Source organism: Ranitomeya imitator, chromosome 6 (assembly GCF_032444005.1).
Source record: "Ranitomeya imitator isolate aRanImi1 chromosome 6, aRanImi1.pri, whole genome shotgun sequence".
Taxonomy (NCBI): Eukaryota; Metazoa; Chordata; class Amphibia; order Anura; family Dendrobatidae; genus Ranitomeya; species Ranitomeya imitator.
Window position 1 is genome coordinate 450238740 of NC_091287.1, and position 21611 is coordinate 450260350.

Here is a 21611-nt window from a genome sequence, read left to right on the forward strand (position 1 = left end):
TTTGTGTTTTGTGATGAGACGTCACATCACTGCTGCAGCCAATCACTGAGCTCAGAGCCTCGCACCATTTACACTGGTGTAGCTGCCGAGATTAATGATTGGCTGCAGCAGTGATAAGCTGTCGATGTGCCGTCACTGCACTCCAGATAAAACACTGATATGTAAGCGCCAGACCTGCAAAATATAAGTATTCCCTGATTTTCTATTAGGCTGGTTTCACACTTGCGTTTCAAAACGCATGCGTTTTAAAAAAAAAACGCATGGTGAAAAAACGCATGTAAACGCGTGCAAACGCTGCGGTTTTTTTACGCATGCGTTTTTGCATGTGGTGAAAAAAACGCGGCGTTTTGACGCGTTTACATGCGTTTTTTCATGCATTTGCGTTTTTTAAACGCATGCTGAGAAATGTGTGACAGCTGCCAATCATCAAAATAAAGTAAAAAACCCACTATAAACATATAGTTAGGGGTAGGGTTAGGGGTAGGGATCATAACCCTAACCCTAAAGGGATCCTAACCCTAACCTTAAGCCTAAAGGGATCCTAACCCTAACCCTAAAGGGATTAGGGGTAGGGTTAGGGTTAGGATCCCTTTAGGGTTAGGGGTAGGGTTAGGGTTAAGATCCCTTTAGGGGTAGGGTTAGGGATAGGGTTAGGGATAGGGTTAGGATCCCTTTAGGGTTAGGGTTAGGGTTAGGATCCCTTTAGAGTTAGGGTTATGGTTAGGATCCCTTTATCACCTTTATGGTGGGGGGTGGCATATTAGTGTGTTTTCATTTTTTTTTTTTATAAAAACGCATGCGTTTTTAACGCAAACAAATGCATGTGCTTAAAAACGCATGCGTTTACATAGACATCAATAGGTTTTTTTGCCGCGAAAAAATGCATGCGTTTTTTTGCGGCAAAAAAAACGCTGCAAAAATTACTACATGTTGCATTTCTGCAAATGAACGCATGCAGAAAAAAAACTCATGCGTTCAGAAACGCGACCTAACGCGTATACAAAAAAACGCATGCGTTTTTAATGTTAATGATAGGGAAAAAAACGCATGCGTTTTTTTGCGGTAAAAACGCTGCAGATGAAAACGCAAGTGTGAAACCAGCCTTACATGAGTTCAGTCATTTGGGTGCCATATTTTTTGGAAAACCCCTTCTAAATATAGTTTTAAAAACTATGTGCAGAAAAAGTGAGATTCTCCAGCAATGAAAATGGTATATATAAAACTTCACATTTTAGTGGAAACGTTAAATGGGTCTTCACGGCAAACCACACGTGATCCAGTAACACCAAGTCATTTCGGCATTTAAGCCTCATGGTATTAAAAATTCTCTTGTATCGACAACAAAGTACGCATAACATAGAAAGGTCCCATTTTTCTGCTGGTCACAGCATCCCCTTTTATGATTTCTTTGTGGTTTCATCAGGCAACCCCTTAAAGGGAAACTGTTAGTAGGTTTATTCTGCTGTTTCTGCGGCTAAAATATATAAATGACAGGGAGCCTGATTTCAGCATTGGGTCATTTGCTGGATATCTTGAAGTAGTGTTCTCAAAAACAAAGTTTATTTGCTGCAGAGTGAGTTCTCATGAGTTGCAGCTCGCTTTACTTTTCTGCTAATGACTGACATCTTTCCCTATCTAATTATGCATTTAGAGACAAAAATAAAAAAATTCCTAAATAAAGAAAAAAAAAATATTGTTCCAATAAATACATTTCTTTATCTAAATAAAAAAACAATAAAAGTACACATATTTAGTATCGACGCGTCCGCAACGACACGACCTATAAAACTGTCCCACTAGTTAACCCCTTCAGTGAACACAGTAAAAAAAAAAAAGAGGCAAAAAACAACACTTTATTATCATACCGCCGAACAAAAAGTGGAATAGCACTCGATCAAAAAGACAGATATAAATAACCATGGTACCACTGAAAACGCCATCTTGTCCCGCAAAAAACAAGCCGCCATACAGTGTCATCAACGAAAAAATGGTCCTCATAATAAAGCGATGCAAAAATAATTATTGCTTGGAATTAGGGTTAGGGATGTGGTTAGGGTTTTGGTTGGGATTAGAGTTAGGGGTGTGGTGGAGTTAGGGGTTTGGTTAGGGTTGGGATTAGGGTTAGGTGTGTGTTAGGATTAGGGTTTCAGTTATAATTGGGGGTTTCCACTGTTTAGGCACATCAGGGGCTCTCCAAACGCGACATGGCGTCCGATCTCAATTCCAGCCAATTCTGCGTTGAAAAAGTAAAACGGTGCTCCTTCCCTTCCGAGCTCTCCCGTGTGCCCAAACAGAGGTTTAGCCCAACATATGGGTTATCAGTGTACTCAGGACAAATTGGACAACAACTTTTGGGGTCCAATTTCTCCTGTTACCCTTGGGAAATACAAAACTGGGGGCTAAAAAAATAATTTTTGTGGAAAAAAAAAATATTTTTTATTTTCACGGCTCTGCGTTATAAACTGTAGTGAAACACTTGGGGGTTTACAGTTCTCACAACACAATTTCTTCTGGTACCCTTGGGAAAATAAAAAATTGGGGGCGAAAAGTTCATTTTTGTGAAAAAATATGATTTCAATGTTTAGGCACATCAGGGGCTCTCCAAACGCTACATGGCGTCCCATCTCAATCCCAGTCAATTTTGCATTGGAAAGTCAAACGGCGCTTCTTCCCTTCCGAGCTCTGCCATGCGCCCAAACAGTGGTATACCCTCACATATGGGGTATCGGCGTATTCAGGACAAATTGCACAACAACTTTTGGGATCCAATTTCTCCTGTTACCCTTGGAAAATAAAACAAATTGGAGCTGAAGTAAAATTTTTTGTGAAAAAAAGTTAAATGTTCATTTTTTTTAAACATTCCAAAAATTCCTGTGAAGGACTTGAAGGATTAATAAACTTCTTGAATGTGGTTTTGAGCACCTTGAGGGGTTCCGTTTTTAGAATGGTGTCACACTTGGGTATTTTCTATCATATAGACCCCTCAAAATGACTTCAAATGTGATGTAGTCCCTAAAAAAAAATGGTGTTGTAAAAATGAGAAATTGCTGGTCAACTTTTAACCCTTATACTCTTTACTCCCTAACAAAAAAAAATTGGTTCCAAAGTTGTGCTGATGTAAAGTAGACAAGTGGGAAATGTTACTTATTAAGTATTTTGTGGGACATATCTCTGTGATTTAAGGGCATAAAAATTCAAATTTGGAAAATTGCGAAATTTTCAAAATTTTTGTTTTTTTTCACAAATAAACCCAAGTAATAGCAAAGAAATTTTTCCACTATCATGAAGTACAATGTCACAAGAAAGCAATGTCAGAATCATCAGGATCCTGTATGTCAGAAATCCTTTTTTTACAAGCTGATATCAGTATAAATATATATATTTTTTATGTGTAAAATAAGGCAAAATATATGGTGACCTTATGGTGCAATCTTATTGTCATTGCCTAGAATTACATTTAGGCCATGTTCACACAGTGCGTTTTTTACTGCGGAACCGCAGCGGTTTTGCCGCTGCGGTTCCGCAGCTGTTTTCCATGCAGGGTACATAACAATGTAACCCTATGGAAAACAGTCACTGCTGTGCACATGATCCGGAATTTCGTTTAAAAAGCCGCGCAGAATAGCTGCGGCAAAAAAGAAGGAGCATGTCACTTCTTTTTCCTGAACCGCAGCGGTTCTGCACCCATAGACCTCCATTGTGAGGTCAAAACCGCAGTAAAACCCGCAGATCAAAAATATATCTGCGGGTTTTACTGCGATTTGATGTGCAGAACCGCTGCAGCAGGAAGTGCGGGGGAGCGGGCGGAAGTGCGTGGGCGGAGTGTGGCTGCCCCCCCGTGCTCCGATCCCGCCCCCCGTGCTCCGATGCCCCCCCCGTGCTCCGATGCCCCCCCCCCAGTGCTCCGATGCCCCCCCCGTGCCCTAATCTCCCCCCCTTATACTTACCCGGCGTCCCGGTGTCCGTCTTCTCCCTGGGCGCCGCCATCTTGCAAAATGGCGGGCGCATGCGCAGTGCGCCCGCCGAATCTGCCGGCCGGCAGATTCGCTCCAAAGTGCATTTTGATCACTGAGATATAACCTATCTCAGTGATCAAAATAAAAAAATAGTAAATGACACCCCCTCCACTTTGTCACCCCCATTGGTAGGGACAATAAAAAAATTAAGAATTTTTTTTTTTTTTTTTTTCACTAAGGTTAGAATAGGGGTAGGGGTAGGGTTAGGGTTAGGGTTAGAAAACTGCATAAAAAAAAAGGATCAAAAAACGCATCAAAAAGGACAAAAAAGGACCAAAAAAAGGACCTGCGTTTTCTGCCAAGAGCTGCAGTTTTATAAAAAAACAGTCCTGAAAAAAAAAGGATGGAAATCCTGAACGTGTGAACATACCCTTAGACCTGTCTTTATCAGATAAGAAGTCTGGAGTTATACTGTGCAATCTTATTTATTTGGTACTTGTTGAACAAAATAGAAATTTTTGATGTCATTGTGGACTTCTGGCTGCAGTTGTGTTCTTCTTGGAAAACTTTCTCACTTTTGCAGATCAGGTATTTTCTTAATAATTTGTGCAATAAAGAAGAGTTAGCACATATAGCACTTAAGATTCCCAGAAGCCTCGTCCGTGTTTTGCTGACAGAAGCACAGTGTTGACCTTCTTTGCTTTTTCTCTATGCATTACAGATCAGCACAATCTCCGGTGGAAACATTTACTGGAGACAATGGGGACGAAAGAACTGCTGCCTATGGTGGAAACAGAGATGTGAATGATGACGGTGATTACGGAATGGCGACGTGTTGTATCACAGCCTGAGGCCTCATCTCTTCTAATGCCTCTTCTTTGTTGATCACCATCTTATCCGGATGGAACAGCGTACAGGAAATCAGTGCAGGGACAGCTGCTTGGCTGTTTTTCTGTTAATCCTAAGGACATGTATTCTAAAGACTATTAAGTTCATTATACCACCTTTATGGATAGCCCAGTTCAGAATCACTACGGTTCTATAAGGTAGCGGGATGAGGAGCCATGAAGATATATGAAATGGTTTAGATTATGACATTAGCGTTTCAAGACATTTTTATATCACTTCACATTTTAGTCATTTTCTGGCCATGGAAGATCCAAATCCACAATCATTCAGTGTCACTTACTACTCTAGTGAGAGTCATCAGGATGAACAATTGGGGCCCACAGAGATAAATGACACTTATCGGTCACTAAGTTTGCCTGTCTTAAATGGGTTTTGTAAGGCAAACTTTCAAGCATTTCAGCCGATGGTGGTAGATACGTCACAGACCGCAGTTATTGAGAAAAGAAGTTTCCTACATAGTCAAAGAGAATCAAACTTGAAACGTGGCCATCACCGGACCTTGTCATCTCAAAGCAGTGCGCCTTCCTCTAGGACAATCTTTTCTTTTACAGCATCTGGTTTTCTAAGTGCAGAGAGAGCTGAATGCAGTGACACCACTAACAATAAAAAAGGCATTTCTCCATCACTCTCTACAATAAAGAGTAGCCGTGGTCTTGGCATAGCACTGACAGATTCCCGATGCTTTCTTGTCTGTATGTCCTTTTTGACTTTCATCCAGTCATTGATGGTGTCTGGCTACTTAAGCAGTGTGATAACTACTATTGAAAGGCGGTATAGTCTAAAAAGCTCTGAGTCTGGACTTCTAGTGAGTTGCTTTGATATTGGTAGCCTTTTAGTAGTGGTTTTCATCAGCTATTTTGGTGGAAGAGGACGTAGACCACGTTGGCTCGCCATCGGTGGCTTGTTTATTGCGATCGGAGCAGCTCTGTTTTCCTTACCTCATTTCATTTCTCCACCATATCAAATTCAGGAGCTGAACTCTTCTATTTCAAATGAAGGGTTGTGCACAAATGGCAACACAAGTGCCAAAGATCCCTTAGAGTCGTCCATGTGTCCCGCAGACTCGAGTGGAAAAGACCATTCTCTCTATGTAGCTTTATTCATCTGTGCTCAGATTCTCATTGGCATGGGATCGACACCGATCTACACCCTGGGCCCAACCTACTTGGATGACAATGTTAAAAAGGACAATGCTTCACTCTACTTAGGTAAGTGTATAAAACGTTGTCTTTTGGCCATTATTATACTTTTGGTCATTATACGTGGAGAAATTGAAGGACAGTAAAAAATAAAAGCCTATTGTTGGATGGCATTTGTGTTCTGAAACAGTTCGAAACTAACAAAGGTTACGCATGAGGGCTCGTGCAGACAACCATAATAATTGGGCAAGTGCTATCCAGATTGCACTCCTCCCCATGTTATTCTATGGGGCCGTGAACATGTCTGATTTTTTTCCAAAGACAGAGCACAACCAGGGAAAAAAGTTCTGCAATTTCAAGATTGATCCCATATTCCTGCGCACTTGATCATGCAAGCAAATGAGTCGGTGGAAAATATCGGACTACACTCGGATGACACCTGCAGTCAGATTTCCACGGACTAACACATTGGAGAAGATGGAGACATTTTGTTCTCCATCTTCCCCTCATCTGAGAGAATCAGATCATACTCTGTTCAGTTTGGTCAGAGTGTGATTTGCATAATCGACCCTATTTTCTCGGTTGACAAAACATATGGTCATCTAGACCTAGTCTCAGGGGGACTTACCTTCTTCTGGATCAAATTGCTAGATCTGAGTGAGGTTACAATTGATGTGTCTGTGGGTTTAACATGTTATTTTAGACTTGGTTTTCTGCATTGATTGCTTACGATTTTCATTTCAAGATGTTCAAAGATGTTTTCAAGTAATATTTTTCACCCCTATTGGTTTTCTCTAGGTTAGTGTAATCAACTAAATTCCCTAATCCAAAAATGCTGTTTTTTGTTGACAAGGTGCAATGGTGACTTCAAGACTACAGCCTATGTGACCGCTGCAGCAAATCACTTGGTTCTGCATTCCTGCCCATGTAAATAGCAGCATTCATATGCAGTGCACTGCAGAAAAAAAAAGCTAGAATTGTTTTTTTTGTTGTCACTTCACGTTGAAAATATTTTATAAAAAGCGCTGAAAAAGTCAACCAGCCGCATAATTATACCAACTAAAATTACTGTTCATCCTACAAAAAATCAAGCCTTCATACGCCCTTGTCACCCAAAAATAAAAAAATTTAAGGCTCCTAGCATATGGTGACCAAAAAACCCATTTATAATGTGCGATAGTAGTCATATAAATAAACGACACATACATGGCATCGCTATATGCAGCATAAAATGAGCACACTGTTTATCCTATCCAGTGAACACTAAAAAAAAATAAAGCCAGAATTGCCTTTTTATGATTGACTAGCTGAAGAGCCCGGCGTTGCCTGGGCATAGTAAATATCTGTGGTTAGTTATAGCACCTCACTTCTCTTATTTTGCCATCACGCCTCTCATTTTCCCAATCACATCTTTCATTTTCCCCCTCACATCTCTCATTTTCTCCCTCACACCTCTCATTTTCTCCCTCACTCCTCTCATTCCCCCCTAACACTTGTCATTTCAACCTCACATCTGTCATTTTCTGATCACTCCACTATTTTTCCTCACTCCTCTCATCTTGCACTCACACCTTTTCACCTCACACCTCTCATTTTCACCTCATCACCTCAGTATATACATGCTTGTCATCTCCCTTATATATAGTATACATCTGTATGTCATCTCCTGTATATAGTATATACCTGTATGTCATCTCCCCTGTATATAGTATATACCTGCTGTGTGTCATCTCCCCTATATATAGTATATACCTGAATGTCATCTCCTTCTATATATAGTATATACCTGTATGTCATCTCCTCCTGTATATAGTATATACCTGTGTGTCATCTCCCCTGTATATAGTATATATCTGAGTGTCATCTCCTCCTGCATATAGTATATACCTGCATGTCATCTTCTATATATAGCATATACCTGTATGTCATCTCCTCCTGTATATAGTATATACCTGTATGTCATCTCCTCCTGTATATATATGTACCTATATGTCATCTCCTCCTCTATATAGTATATACCTGTGTGTCATCTCTCCTGTATATAGTATATATCTGTGTGTCATCTCCCCTGTATATAGTTTATACCTGTGTGTCATCTCCTCCTGTATTAGACCTCGTTCACACGTTATTTGCTCAGTATTTTTACCTCAGTATTTGTAAGCTAAATTGGCAACCTGATAAACCCCCAGCCAACAGGAAGCCCTCCCCCCTGGCAGTATATATTAGCTCACACATACACATAATAGACAGGTCATGTGACTGACAGCTGCCGTATTTCCTATATGGTGCAATTGTTGTAGTTTGTCTGCTTATTAATCAGATTTTTATTTTTGAAGGATAATACCAGACTTGTGTGTGTTTTAGGGCGAGTTTCGTTTGTCAAGTTGTGTGTGTTGAGTTGCGTGTGGCGACATGCATGTAGCGACTTTTGTGAGATGAGTTTTGTGTAGCAACTTTTTGTGTGTCGAGTTGCATGTGACAGGTTAGTGTAGCAAGTTGTGTGCAGCAAGTTTTGCGCATGGCGAGTTTTGCGCGTTGCGAGTATTATGTGTGGTGCCTTTTGAGTATGTGCAAGTTTTGTGTGAGGCAACTTTTGCATGTGTTGCAACTTTTGTGCATGTGGCAATTTTTCCGCGTGTGCAAGTTTTGCGTGTGGCGAGTTTTTCATGAGAATTTTGCACTTGTGGCGAGTTTTGCAAGAGCCTAGTTTTTGCATGTGGCGAGTTCTGCGCGTGGCGAGTTTTGAGTGGCGACTTTTGTGTTTTGACTTTTATGTGGCGAGGTTGGTGTATTTGTGGTGAAATGTGTGCTGAGGGTAATATGTGTTCAAGCACGTGGTAGTGTGTGGCGCATTTTGTGTGTGTTCATATCCCCGTGTGTGGTGAGTATACCATGTCGAGGCCCCACCTTAGCAACTGTACGGTATATACTCTTTGGCGCCATCGCTCTCATTCTTTAAGTCCCCCTTGTTCACATCTGGCAGCTGTCAATTTGCCTCCTACACTTTTCCTTTCATTTTTTCCCATTATGTAGATAGGGGCAAAATTGTTTGGTGAATTGGAAAGCGCAGGGTTAAAATTTCACCTCACAACATAGCCTATGACGCTCTCGGGGTCCAGACGTGTGACTGTGCAAAATTTTGTTGCTGTAGCTGCGACGCTTCCAACACTTTTCCTTTCACTTTTTTCCCCATTATGTAGATAGGGGCAAAATTGTTTGGTGAATTGGAAAGCGCGGGGTTAATATTTCACCTCACAACATAGCCTATGACGCTCTCGGGGTCCAGACGTGTGACTGTGCAAAATTTTGTGGCTGTAGCTGCGACGGTGCAGATGCCAATCCTGGACATACACACACACATACACACACACACACATTCAGCTTTATATAGTAGATTTTGCTTAAAAAAATTGGAATAAATAGCAATCAGGAATTTTCACGATCCCCAAAACGTTACCAGTAAAAACTAGTTTGTCACTAAAACAACAAGCCCTCATTCAGCTTTGTCAGAGAAAAAAAAAAGTTACCATGCTTACCATTTATCGGCACATAAAAACATTATTATTGTTGATATATTTTTTTTTTTTTGCAAATTTGGATTTTATTGAGATAAGTGATTAAATATGCATACTATTTATCCCACACAGTGAACACCATAAAAAAAAGTCAGAATCGCTGCTTATGTGTCATTCATTTGAAGAAAAGATGCTTGCACTGCAGCTTACAATTACAATACAATAAAGCCAAGCAGGGGCTCACAAGCTTTTGTCAGTGTTGCTTTGCAATGTGCAGACGCTCCTAGGAGTATGTGCACATGATGCTTTATTCCACCTGGAACCTGCTTGAAAAAGCGCTAAAAAAAATGCTCAAAATCTAAGAATGTCACATGTGCCGGCAATGTAGAAAGGACCCGCTGCTCACATGTTCAGTTTTCTTTTAACCATTCTGGCAGCTTACACACGGAAAGTCGCTCACTTTTAGGCTGTGTTGCGGTTTTTTCGCGTTTTTTCCCGATAAAAACGCTATAAAACCGCAAAAAAATGCATACAATAAGCATCCCATCATTTAGAATGAATTCCGCATGTTTTGTGCACATGATGCATTTTTTTCTGCGAAAAAAACGCATCGCGGCAAAAAACGCAGCATGTTCATTAATTTTCCGTTTTTTTTGCGGATTTCCCACTACAAAATGCATTGGGAAGTGTCCGGAAAAAACCGCGGCAAAATCGCGGCAAAAACGCATGCGGTTTTCTTGCGGATTTCTTGCAGAAAATGTCCGGAATTCTCAGGAATTTTCTGCAAGAAATCCTGAACGTGTGCACATAGCCTTCATAGATACAGTTTGCAAAAAAAAGAGAAGACGTAAAAAACTTACAAATGAAAAACTCTGTGCGCTGTGTGCACATTCTCTAAACTTCAGTCCCAGCAGATATGGAAAGTGCGGCACTGTACGCTGACGCTTTATTCCAGTATAATGCACAAGGTCACACAATGTTATAAAAGAGGCATACAGTTTACAGCTGTTTCTTCTTTAAAGGGATGGTCCACTACCAGGACAACTTCTTCTTAAACTAAATGTTCAGCCCTGATAAAATAATAAAGCCTACTTTGGGGGAAATAAGAATTTGATCCCTTGCTGATTTTGTAAGTTTGCCCACTGAGAGACATGAACAGGGTAATTTTAACATTGAGAGATAGAATATCAAAATAAAATCCAGAAAATCACTTTAGCAGCCTCTATCCCCACCCTGAAGCAAAGCATCAGTGACGTATTTAGCAGGGGCTGGGCTAGTTCCTGCTCTACTGAGCATGTGTCAGTTGTCACTTCTGGAGCATGCTCAGTATAAGCTCCCTTGCCTCTGCGTGATATTCTTGTCGTTGTACAGTGACAGTTCGCTCCCTCGCCACTTCTTATGACAATTAATGAGCCAGCAATTTATGGAAAATATAATAATCAGATGCTGGTTACTCGCACAGAAATTTATCAAGAGCATTACACTGCCTCTTCCAGCTTGTTTTTTACCTATAGTACATATCAGTACAATGTATTCCTCAAGCACACCCCGATCTGTTCAGATACTATAAAAAAAATGTGATTCTATATATCAGACCACCTGGTTCCATTTCCTTGGTCCAGTTCTGAGGTTCACCCTCCCATTTTAGGACCTCTGGGTAGTGGACTGCTAACACCTTTGTAGCATATTGTGATGCACCTTGGGTTCTGACCAGTGTCTCTCATATTCAGCCTTAGTTATTTCAGCATTTTGTGCTACAGTATCCATTCAGTAGGTTTGGACAAGATTGGCTAACCTTTCCTCCTCATTCACATTAATGAGCCTTTAGCGTCCATGCCACTCTCACAGGTTCACAAGTTGTCCTTCCTTAGACGACATTTTATAGTTAGTAACCATTTACAAACTGGGATCACCTCAAGCCGATCATTTTGAAGATGCTGTAATCCAGATGTTTATCCAGTGATTTTTGGCCATTATCTTTGAGATTGTTACCTTTCTCCATTCTTTCTAGTTCCAACTTCCAACATGTCAATATTAAAGAGAATGACCACTGTTTTTTTTTTATTGATGGCCTATCCCTAGGATAGGCCATCGTTGTCTGATCGGTGGGGGGCGGGACACATGGCACTCCCACTGATCGGGTGTTACCTCCACCAGCGTCGGCCGGAAGCTCTGGGATGCTGCTGGAACGCAGCTGGAATCTATGGTGGCCTTTGCCAGGTACTAGAGATCGTCGTGCCTCCACTTATCATCTATTGGTGGCCTTTCCCGAGGATAAACCCATCAATATAAAGTAGTGGCCAACCCCTTTAAGAATTAACTGTTAATTTGCTTGTTTAAGGCTACTTTCACACTAGCGTTTTTTTCAATACGTCGCAATGCGTCGTTTAGTGGAAAAAACGCATCCTGCAAAGTTGTCTGCAGGATGCGTTTTTGCCCCATAGACTAACATTGGCGACGCATTGACACACGTCGCAATCGTCATGCGACGGTTGTGCCGTGTTGTAGCGGCCCGCCGGCAGCAAAAAACGTTACATGTGACGTTTTTTGCTGCCGAAGGTCCGCTTTTTCCGACCACGTATGCGCAGCCGGAACTCCGCCCCCACCTCCCCGCACCTCACAATGGGGCAGCGGATGCGCTGGAAAAATGCATCTGCTGCCTCCGTTGTGCGGCCATTCACTGCTAGCGTCGGAACCTCGACCCGACGCATTGCGACGGGCCGAGTCCGACGCTAGTGTGAAAGTAGCCTTATACATTTCACTCTTTGGTAAATGCCATTGTACTGAGGCAATCAATGTCAGTGGTGTTAGTTGTGGCTGACCGAAGCATATCACTACTGTAAAACTCGTGTTTAAGGGATCTAAAAAAGTTCAGGCAACTTGAGCCGTTGGTATTTAATAGTGGAGACATTTATTATAAGAACAATTTCTTTTTAAAGTGACGCCAGTCTGGCGATCAGATGGTCTTTTTAGGTGACATTTAATATCAGTGACTTGTGGGATGACTTCTCTAAAGTTGATAGGATCTGAATAGGTTTGTGATTTACAGCAATGACACATATTTATCAGTGCCGAATGGAGAAATGTTATTATTTAATGTATGGACATATTTCTAATGAGCCAAAAAAGTAGATCTGATCCTGTGTGTTTGGGAGTCAAGTATTTAAATATTTGCTTTTTACAAAAGTAGAAGAAAAATTATTATAGAAAAATGTTGATCACTGACACCTCACCCTCCACCACATCACACATTAAACAGTTTTACACCCAGGTCATGAATTTCAAAGTAATGGACAAACCCTTTAAGATATGGGAAAGAACTAAAAGTTAGCCTATGCCTGACTTTAAGAAGAATTGCGACTTAGTATAGCAGGTTTCAGAGATGCTTGTTATTATTTCATAGTCTCAAGTCCTCTTTCAAAAAACTCAGTGATTGACTGCATCTCTATCGACATGTTAAAACTGCACATATGGACAAAGAGAGACAATCAAGCAGCTGGCGCTGGAACTAGAGAGAGTAAGGCTACTTTCACACATCAGGTTTTCGTTGTCAGGCCGAATCCGGCTAAATTTAAAAAAAAAAACGGATCCGGCGAATGTTGCCGCCGGATCCGTTTTTTTCCCCATAGACTTGTATTAGCGCTGGATGACATTGCTTTTCATCCAGTTTTTGCCGGATCCAGCAAATCAGCTGTTTCCGGTTTCTGGAAAAAGCGTTCATAGCAATGTTTTTTGTTTCCTGCGAAAAAGCCGGATGCGGCGCTTCCAGCTGTTTGCTAGAATGGAAGCCTATGGGAGCCGGAAGGTGCCGGATCCGGAAAATGAGGGATTTCGGCGCCGGGTTCCGTTTTTTTAAACTGAGCATGCTCCAATTTTTTTTTATCCAATAATCTAGATATGCTAGCTGGATCTGGCGGAAAAACGGATCCGTTTCATCAGTTTTTCACAATCTGAGCCTGATCTGGTTTTTCCAACATTCGCTGGATCCTGCCTGATGCAAAAAACCTGATGTGTGAAAGTAGCCCAAGTGGTACAGTTTGATTTTTTTATTATTTTCCCAGCTTAAAGTCCAACATTTTCTGATTGGCGACAACTCCTTTAAAATATTGCAATCTGAATTTTAGTATAAATGTTGTTAGACTGGTTGTTTAGCTTTGTATAATCCCGAGCACATGGGAATTTGCAGGCACTTGTTCGGCGATATATCCTATATAAATCGAATATCGTATGTGCCATTCGTTTTTAGCTTCCCTGCCATGGAGGAAGTAAGATATCAAATTTTCTTTGTTCTTTCTTGACATCAATTTGATACATCACATTACCTCAGCCACATTGATCTAGAATTCTTAAGATTCTGGCTTAGAAGAACAAATGGTTGCAAGGTCATAGTCTTAATCTGCAGGAATTAAGTGGCATTAGTAAAATGATAACGGTATCACATGAAAGTCTAATGGTTTGGGACAAGTTACAATAAAATTAATGAAATATGAATACTTAAAAAAAAAATAAAATAAATAATTGAGTACTAAAAGCCATTACAAAACTATGCCTAAAGAGTGTGTCTATCCTTCAATAGAAAGACGTGTAATCTGACATACAACTATAATAATACAGGAAGGTATCTCAACATGAGTGTAGATTGGAGGTGGATTATCGTTTCGATCATTATATGTGTATTGTTACGTCCAATAAAATGAAGCATAAAGGAGCATATAGCTTTCCAATTTACTTATTTATTCACTAATACACTCCTCAACATTGAGATTGCAACACCAATAAGGAAAATGTTGTCGATTTATGGAAATCACAGGATCAATAGACATGATAATTTTACATGTTTTTGACTCCATAGCTAGGCTGTGTCTGTGTATCATTACTCACACAATGAAATTTAATCAGATGGCTTGACTTGACTGCAGGAGGCACTTACAAAGATTCCAGAAAAAGTTTTATTTTCAAGCTGCAATCTTGTATGTTATGGGTAACAGTTGGGGGGGTCGCACAGATCCCACCACTGTTACAACTTTGTCACAGATGAAACTGGAGAGATCATGCAGATCCCACCGCTGTCACCAGTTTGTCAAGGGAATGCAACGCTGGTGCCTCCAATCAACAATTACGCAATTGGCTGATGAGTGGTAGATATAGCTGCATATAGTATATACATCTCCCATTCCAATGCATAAACTATATATGCCCCGATACGGTCACTGCCAGCTCCACAATAGCTAAAAAAGGAACCACTAATGGTTGCCACTACCAGTCATTTATACAGGCCGTTTGGACAACCGTTACAGGTAGCGTATGACTTTATTGGTGCGGTTTACAGAGCAAGAGGAACAGAGCTATTAAATTTTATATACTTAATCCAGAAAGATAGGTCGTATTTATAAAAAATACACAAAGATGATACAAAATGGGAACAAAACAATACAATATATACAATTAGATTAAATAAAAAGGAGTAACAAAAGTGAAGGGCTAAACCTGATGTTCCAGGAATGGCTCTTATATTTATGGAGGGAAACACTTCGATGTGGAAAATCGACCACATTCACAGGGAGCTATGACTTCCAGAATGTACAAAGACAGAGATCCAAACTTTATTTTTTTATTAGCTCAATGTTACGCTCACATACCCCCCTTAATGAGCTCACATGGGGCTGCTTGTGCTATGTCCTAGGTACTTCAGAATTCTATGATATCCCCAACTTACAGGATATCTTTGCCTCCGAAGGTCCCAGGTGGTAGATATTGTCAACATGTTTCTTATAGCAATCGTACAGTATTTGTCTATAGAGATGAAACATGGCCTGAATATCACCATCCATCTGGACGTTATTCAGTTGGAGGGGTTAGAATGGCCTTACAGTGATGTGATTAAATGTGTTATGTTCTTCCCTTCGCTACAACACCAAATATATCTCCCCTAAATATTGGGTCAATGGAAACCCCAATATTCATCACTGACAGCTAGCTCCAAAACGTATTCACATTCTTTGATCAGAGGAAGCCCTATCCCTGCGAAAGGTACTTCTCTGCCTCTTCGTAAATAGATCTGCGTAAACAGAACAAATCAGAACTCAGCTTTCACTTTACAGTCATTACAGAGCGATCTATTTCAAGTGTTTATTTCTGTTAATGTTGATGATTATGGCTTACAGCCAATGAAAACCCAAAAGTCATTATCTCAGTAAATTAGAATACTTTATAACACCAACTAATATATAAATATGGATGCCACACCGGTGGGTGTCAGATGTACAGAAAATAGGGGCACATGGTTTTTTGGATGCAAACTCAGACGGTTTTTCATACGCTTGTCTGACCCCATTCTAATGCTGTTGAGAATTGAAAGTATGCCATGGAAGAAAATGTACTGGGGTGATAAAAGTAGTATAAAAATGTATACATTTTACCCATAAATGTTAAAAAAATTGACAAGATTAAGATAAAAAATATACTGGTATAAAAGAGATGAGTGGGTGAGCCAGGAGCTACTAAATAGGGTAAAATCAAAATTGGTATAGACAATGCTATACACATAGGAGGTTACCCCATGTATGAAAATATGCACTAATAAAGTGAAAGACTATAGTCTTAACATAGAAATAGTAATTGCATGAGAGGTAGAGTGCCCCTGACATAATGGACCACAAAGCACAGAAAAATCAAAGCTCATTGTTAAAGTGTATGTAGACACTTGAAAAAGCCATGTGCGATGTCTGATGTGCATACTGATATTTAATCATCATTAAAGTGACGTAGTGCATATATTACAAATGGGGACTCATAGAACTAAATATTGTTCCGTCATTTATTATCAATAAAAGATATAGGTTTTTTAATATACAGTGCCCATTATAACTACATACATCTAAAACTGGTGAAGGCACGTCCAAGTACCCACAAAAGTGCCGGTAGTGAACAAACTACATATTGCTATCATAAATTATATAAAAGAAGAGTGTCGTATAAAGACACCCCCACTGGGGTTAATACAAATACACATAGTGTTATAATCCCACCGCCTCCTACCCTCATATACCCATCCACATCAGCCCCTCATCCGCAGTGACTACATCAGTCCAGCAATACTTAAGGTACCTTCACACATAACGATATTGTTAACGATATCGTTGCTATTTGTGACGTAGCAACGATATCGTTAATGAAATCGTTATGTGTGACAGCGACCAACGATCAGGCCCCTGCTGAGAGATCGTTGGTCGCTGAATAAAGTCCAGAACTTTATTTCGTCGCTGGACTCCTGCTGACATCGCTGGATCGGCGTGTGTGACACCGATCCAGCGATGTCTTCACTGGTAACCAGGGTAAACATCGGGTAACTAAGCGCAGGGCCGCGCTTAGTAACCCGATGTTTACCCTGGTTACCATCCTAAAAGTAAAAAAAACAAACACTACATACTTACCTACAGCCGTCTGTCCTCCAGCGCTGTGCTCTGCACTCCTCCTGCACTGGCTGTGAGCGTCGGTCAGCCGGAAAGCAGAGCGGTGACGTCACCGCTCTGCTTTCCGGCCGCTGTGCTCACACAGACAGTACAGGAGGAGTGCAGAGCACAGCGCTGGAGGACAGACGGCTGTAGGTAAGTATGTACTGTTTGTTTTTTTTACTTTTAGGATGGTAACCAGGGTAAACATCGGGTTACTAAGCGCGGCCCTGCGCTTAGTTACCCGATGTTTACCCTGGTTACCGGCATCGTTGGTCGCTGGAGAGCGGTCTGTGTGACAGCTCTCCAGCGACCAAACAGCGACGCTGCAGCGATCCGGATCGTTGTCGGTATCGCTGCAGCGTCGCTAAGTGTGACGGTACCTTTATGTCTTCTCCCTCCCCCATCGAAACACCTGGCAGACTCTCCCTAGTAAAAAACAGAGAGGCAGCCAAAAGGAAGTCCCAAACTATATCAATTGTGGTGCTATACATAAATAATGGGCGATCTTTAGATCCCTGGAGCAGTCCATTCATAGTTGTTAGAAGGATGATATCTTCAACCCAGTACTCTACTGGTCATGTTGTAGGTTTCCATCTTTATGGTTTCTCTTCAATCTCTAATATCATTATCTCAAATCCGCCCGGCTCCAGAAGACCCTTTCCACGATAAATAACGGTAACGCTAGGGATAACCTCTCATAATTCACATGTTCCTAAGAACTAATAAGAACAAAGTTAAAATCATAAAAAAGAACAAAGGAAAAAACCCCAACCCAATCCCATAAAAGAATGTCTTGCAAGAATTACAGGGAAATTTAACTAAAGTGTACCCGAAGCTCATAGGAATGATGCAAACATTTTTTATGCATTTTACTAAAGTTCCTCAATAAAGCCTTAATTTATATCTCCCTGGATCTCTTCATTGCAGTTACCCTTTGGGTGACTTATTGTTGTTTATAGTGTATTGGAAGTGCCAGTTTTGTTATCTTTTGGACATTGGTGATTATATCTGTAGTTGGGCTGTCTGTTAAACAGTCATTTTTCGTCCATGTTATATATATATAAGATTATGCTAAAGTTTAGCTCTTGGTGAAAAATTCCGTTTTTTTCACGTTGATACTAGTTGACCAGCTTATTATTATTTTTTTCTGTCTTTAGACTGCACTGGTATCCAGTTAGAGTCTTTTTTAAGGGCACTATATTAATTTAAATTATTTACCTAATATTTTTGGTATGTAGGAATTATGTCAATTAATGTTCACATTTTAGCGCACTGTATCCTTCCCAATACACAGTACTATCCCCGTGCCCTTCACGCGGTTACACTGCCCACGGCGCGGCTCTTCATCTATGGATCCCTGCCTCTATCTTTCACTGCCGCTGGAGGCTTTTGCTCCCTTGGTTGTGCACATGCGCCAGCTCCCTGCCCTGCTCATTTCCGGATGCGCTCACTCCTGGAGTGTTTGCGTTCCAGCAGGCGGTCCAGGGAGCGCAGGTCCGGAAGTGACCTTTATGTCAGGATGCAGGCAGTGGTGCAAGCGCCATTGAAACCAGGTAATCACCTCCATTCACTCCCGGTTACATGTTCCCATTGATCGCCCATTATTCACTCCCGGTCACATGTTCCTATTGATCGCCCATCATTGGCGGACATTTATATAAAAACCCCGCATTTACCCACCCCAGTCACGCCCCCGGAAGAAGCCTGGTGCGAAACGTGCGTTGGGGTGAGGTGGAACGCTGTGCTGTCTGCAGGTAGATATGATCCTATAAACTGTTTAGGTAGATTACTACTGTGGCTCTACTCTGGGCATGCTTGGGCAGCAATATATGTATTTGGCCAATATGTTGTTATATGAATACTACCATGCAAGTGATGTTTTATAATGATATACTGCACATAGCCTCCACCTTATGTTTAGGTGCTTGGGCATTTTTTATGCATTTTACTAAAGTTCCTCAATAAAACCTTAATTTATATCTCCCTGGATCTCTTCATTGCAGTTACCCTTTGGGTGACTTATTGTTGTTTATACTGATCGTGGGCATGTAGCCTAATAGAAACACGTCACCACTTCTGCATTTATCCCCCACTTCTGGTTTTGGCTTACAAATACTGATGTAAAATACTGACCAAATACTGAATTTGTGAACGTGACCTAACTTTTACTCTCATTATGATCTACATTTATCAGTGTTTGAAAATTGAAGTAGTAAATGAACCGCTAACCCTAGAGTTCACTTACTTGGGTAGCATGGTTATTACCGCGGAGCTATGCTACTAAAATGCTGACCTGTGGTGAGAGATTTTTCCATTTTTGTCTACATGTGACCAGCTTTGATGAGTCAGACCTGCATTTTGACTACCCTTGAACGTGATAGCCTAGAAAAGAGAAGCCCTAGAGGATTCAGACTGCTGCTGCCTGTCACGCTATGGTCCTTCTTCTGCATGACGTTTTGCTCTCCACACTTCTTGCTTCATTATTAGGAATTTATGATACGTTGTGCCTCTTTATCTTATACATATTTTTTATACCTTATATAGTTGATATATTTTTTTGTGCCTGTTATTGTCGTAGCTTGACCTATTTGAAACAAACACAACGAATAATGTTCTGGCTTGTTGCTGTCTTGTTTTGGCTCACGGTCTTATGTGAAAGCTAGCAGTTTGAGGCATGTGTGGGTGGGATGCAGGCAGGAGAAAATAGATGATTTAGCGTTGACTTTGGCCCCCACAGATGAGTCCTACCCTGCAGTTTGCAAGAATAAAATTAGTTACCAATATTGTCTTTCCCGTGACAGACTCATGTAGTGTTAATCCATGGAATCCTACAGTCAATACCGAACGCATATTAAATTTTAAGTATCTTCCACCTACACACAGCAGAAGCAGCTACATTGTCAGGATTACTATTCTTTACCACACTGCATCTAATAAATTCACTAGAAAGAGGCAGCCGTGCACTAATATCACTGCAGATAACTGAAGACTTTCTTCTCTTTTATGTTAATGATCCTTCGCCATTTTACGAGCCATTATTTAAAGATAATCCATCAGTAGGACGAACCCTCCTAAGCCACCTATAAAGGCATGTTGGTCATAGGAAGCTGAATAAAATGATACCTTGATATCTGCGCTCTAATGTTTTATTCCAGAGAAATCCACATTTTTGCCATATGTAAATGAGCTGTTTAGGACTACGGGGCCGGCACTGATCTGCCTGAGAATCTGCCTCCAGAGCTTATTTTACATGTAGGGGCCGTGAGCAGTGTGATGTGTGATGGTTACCAGTGTTACCAGCGTAACGCCGCTCTCTGCTCTCCTGATCTCACTGCGGAGCTGTGTGTGATGATATCTGACACATCTGCACGTTCTTCTCAGCTTCCATCTCACAGGCAGACAGGGCTGCAATATTGTTGCAAAACAGCAGAGCTGTGAGAGCTGCAAAATGTTATCAACAAGACTCAGTTCTACTGTTCTTTGTTTGTTACACATCTCACACTGGTAATTCTCCCTTTTTTAAATTAAGCTCTGGAGGCAGATTCTCATGCAGATCTGTGTCCGGCCCATAGCCTGGAACAGGCCAGTTGTATGTAAGAAAAACATGGATTTCCCTGAAATAAAACATCATATCACAAGTATCAAGGTATCATTTTATTCAGCTTCCTGTGACCTATATGCCAATATAGATGCTTAGGAGGGTTGATCCTACTGACAGATTCCCTTTAAGGTTCTATCGCAACAGCACTATCGTACCGTTCAGACTTTGCATCAAAGTAATGTTGTGCATTTTACTGTTCCTATTACAGCCACAGTAAGGGTATGTGCACACGCTGCGGATTTTGCTGCGGATTCGCAGCGGTTTTGACACTGCGGATTTGCAGCAGTTTTCCATGAGTTTACAGTACCAAGTAAACCTATGTAAAACAAAATCCGCAGTGCACCTGCTTCGGAAAATACCGCACAGAAACTCTGCGTTGTTTATTCCGCAACATGCCAACTCTTTGTGCGGATTCTGCTTCGGTTTACACCTGCTCCATTATAGGAATCCACAGGTGAAATCCGCACAAAAACCGTGGTAAATCCGCGGTAATTCCGCAGTAAATCAGTGTGGTTTACCTGCGGATTTACATAAACAGGTGCGGAAAAATCCGCAGACATCCCTCCTACGTGTGCACATACCCTTACTGAGCCCCCACAGAACTGTTCAATGATTTCCGCATATCCAGCCATCCATGTTCTCTACTTTAGTAGGGAAATGCTGGAGGGAAATGGGAAGCCGTACCGATGCCATAGATTTCTTTTGGATCATTCCCAGGCATCTGATATATCAGTTGTTGAGCCAGACTGTTCCTAGTAACTGCTACATGCAATATTTTTTTTTTATCCCGCTGTCCACACTGTGATAACTTTGCATCAGTTCAGTCAGTCTATGGCCACTTTCAAACATCAGTTTTTTGCCGTCAGTCACAATCCGTTGGCTTAACGGATCCGTCGCAGATTGTGAAAAACTGATGCGACAGATACGTTTTTTGGACGGATCCGACTAGCGGATCTCGCCAACTGGATCAGAGCATGCTCAGTTAAAAAAAACGGAATCCATCGCCAGATTCCATCATTTGACGGATCCGGCGCCCA

At 41.1% G+C, this 21611-nt stretch overlaps 1 protein-coding gene across 1 annotated transcript in view; it reads left to right on the forward strand.

The window, feature by feature from the left end:
• The window catches only part of SLCO5A1 (solute carrier organic anion transporter family member 5A1), a 172725-nt gene that overhangs the window by 31596 nt on the left and 119518 nt on the right, over positions 1 to 21611 (forward strand). Inside the window, exon 2 of the mRNA XM_069731460.1 lies at positions 4678 to 6073. Within this exon, the coding sequence (XP_069587561.1) occupies positions 5107 to 6073 (967 nt within the window). The 5' untranslated portion in view covers positions 4678 to 5106. The remainder of the gene's footprint in view (positions 1 to 4677; positions 6074 to 21611) is intronic.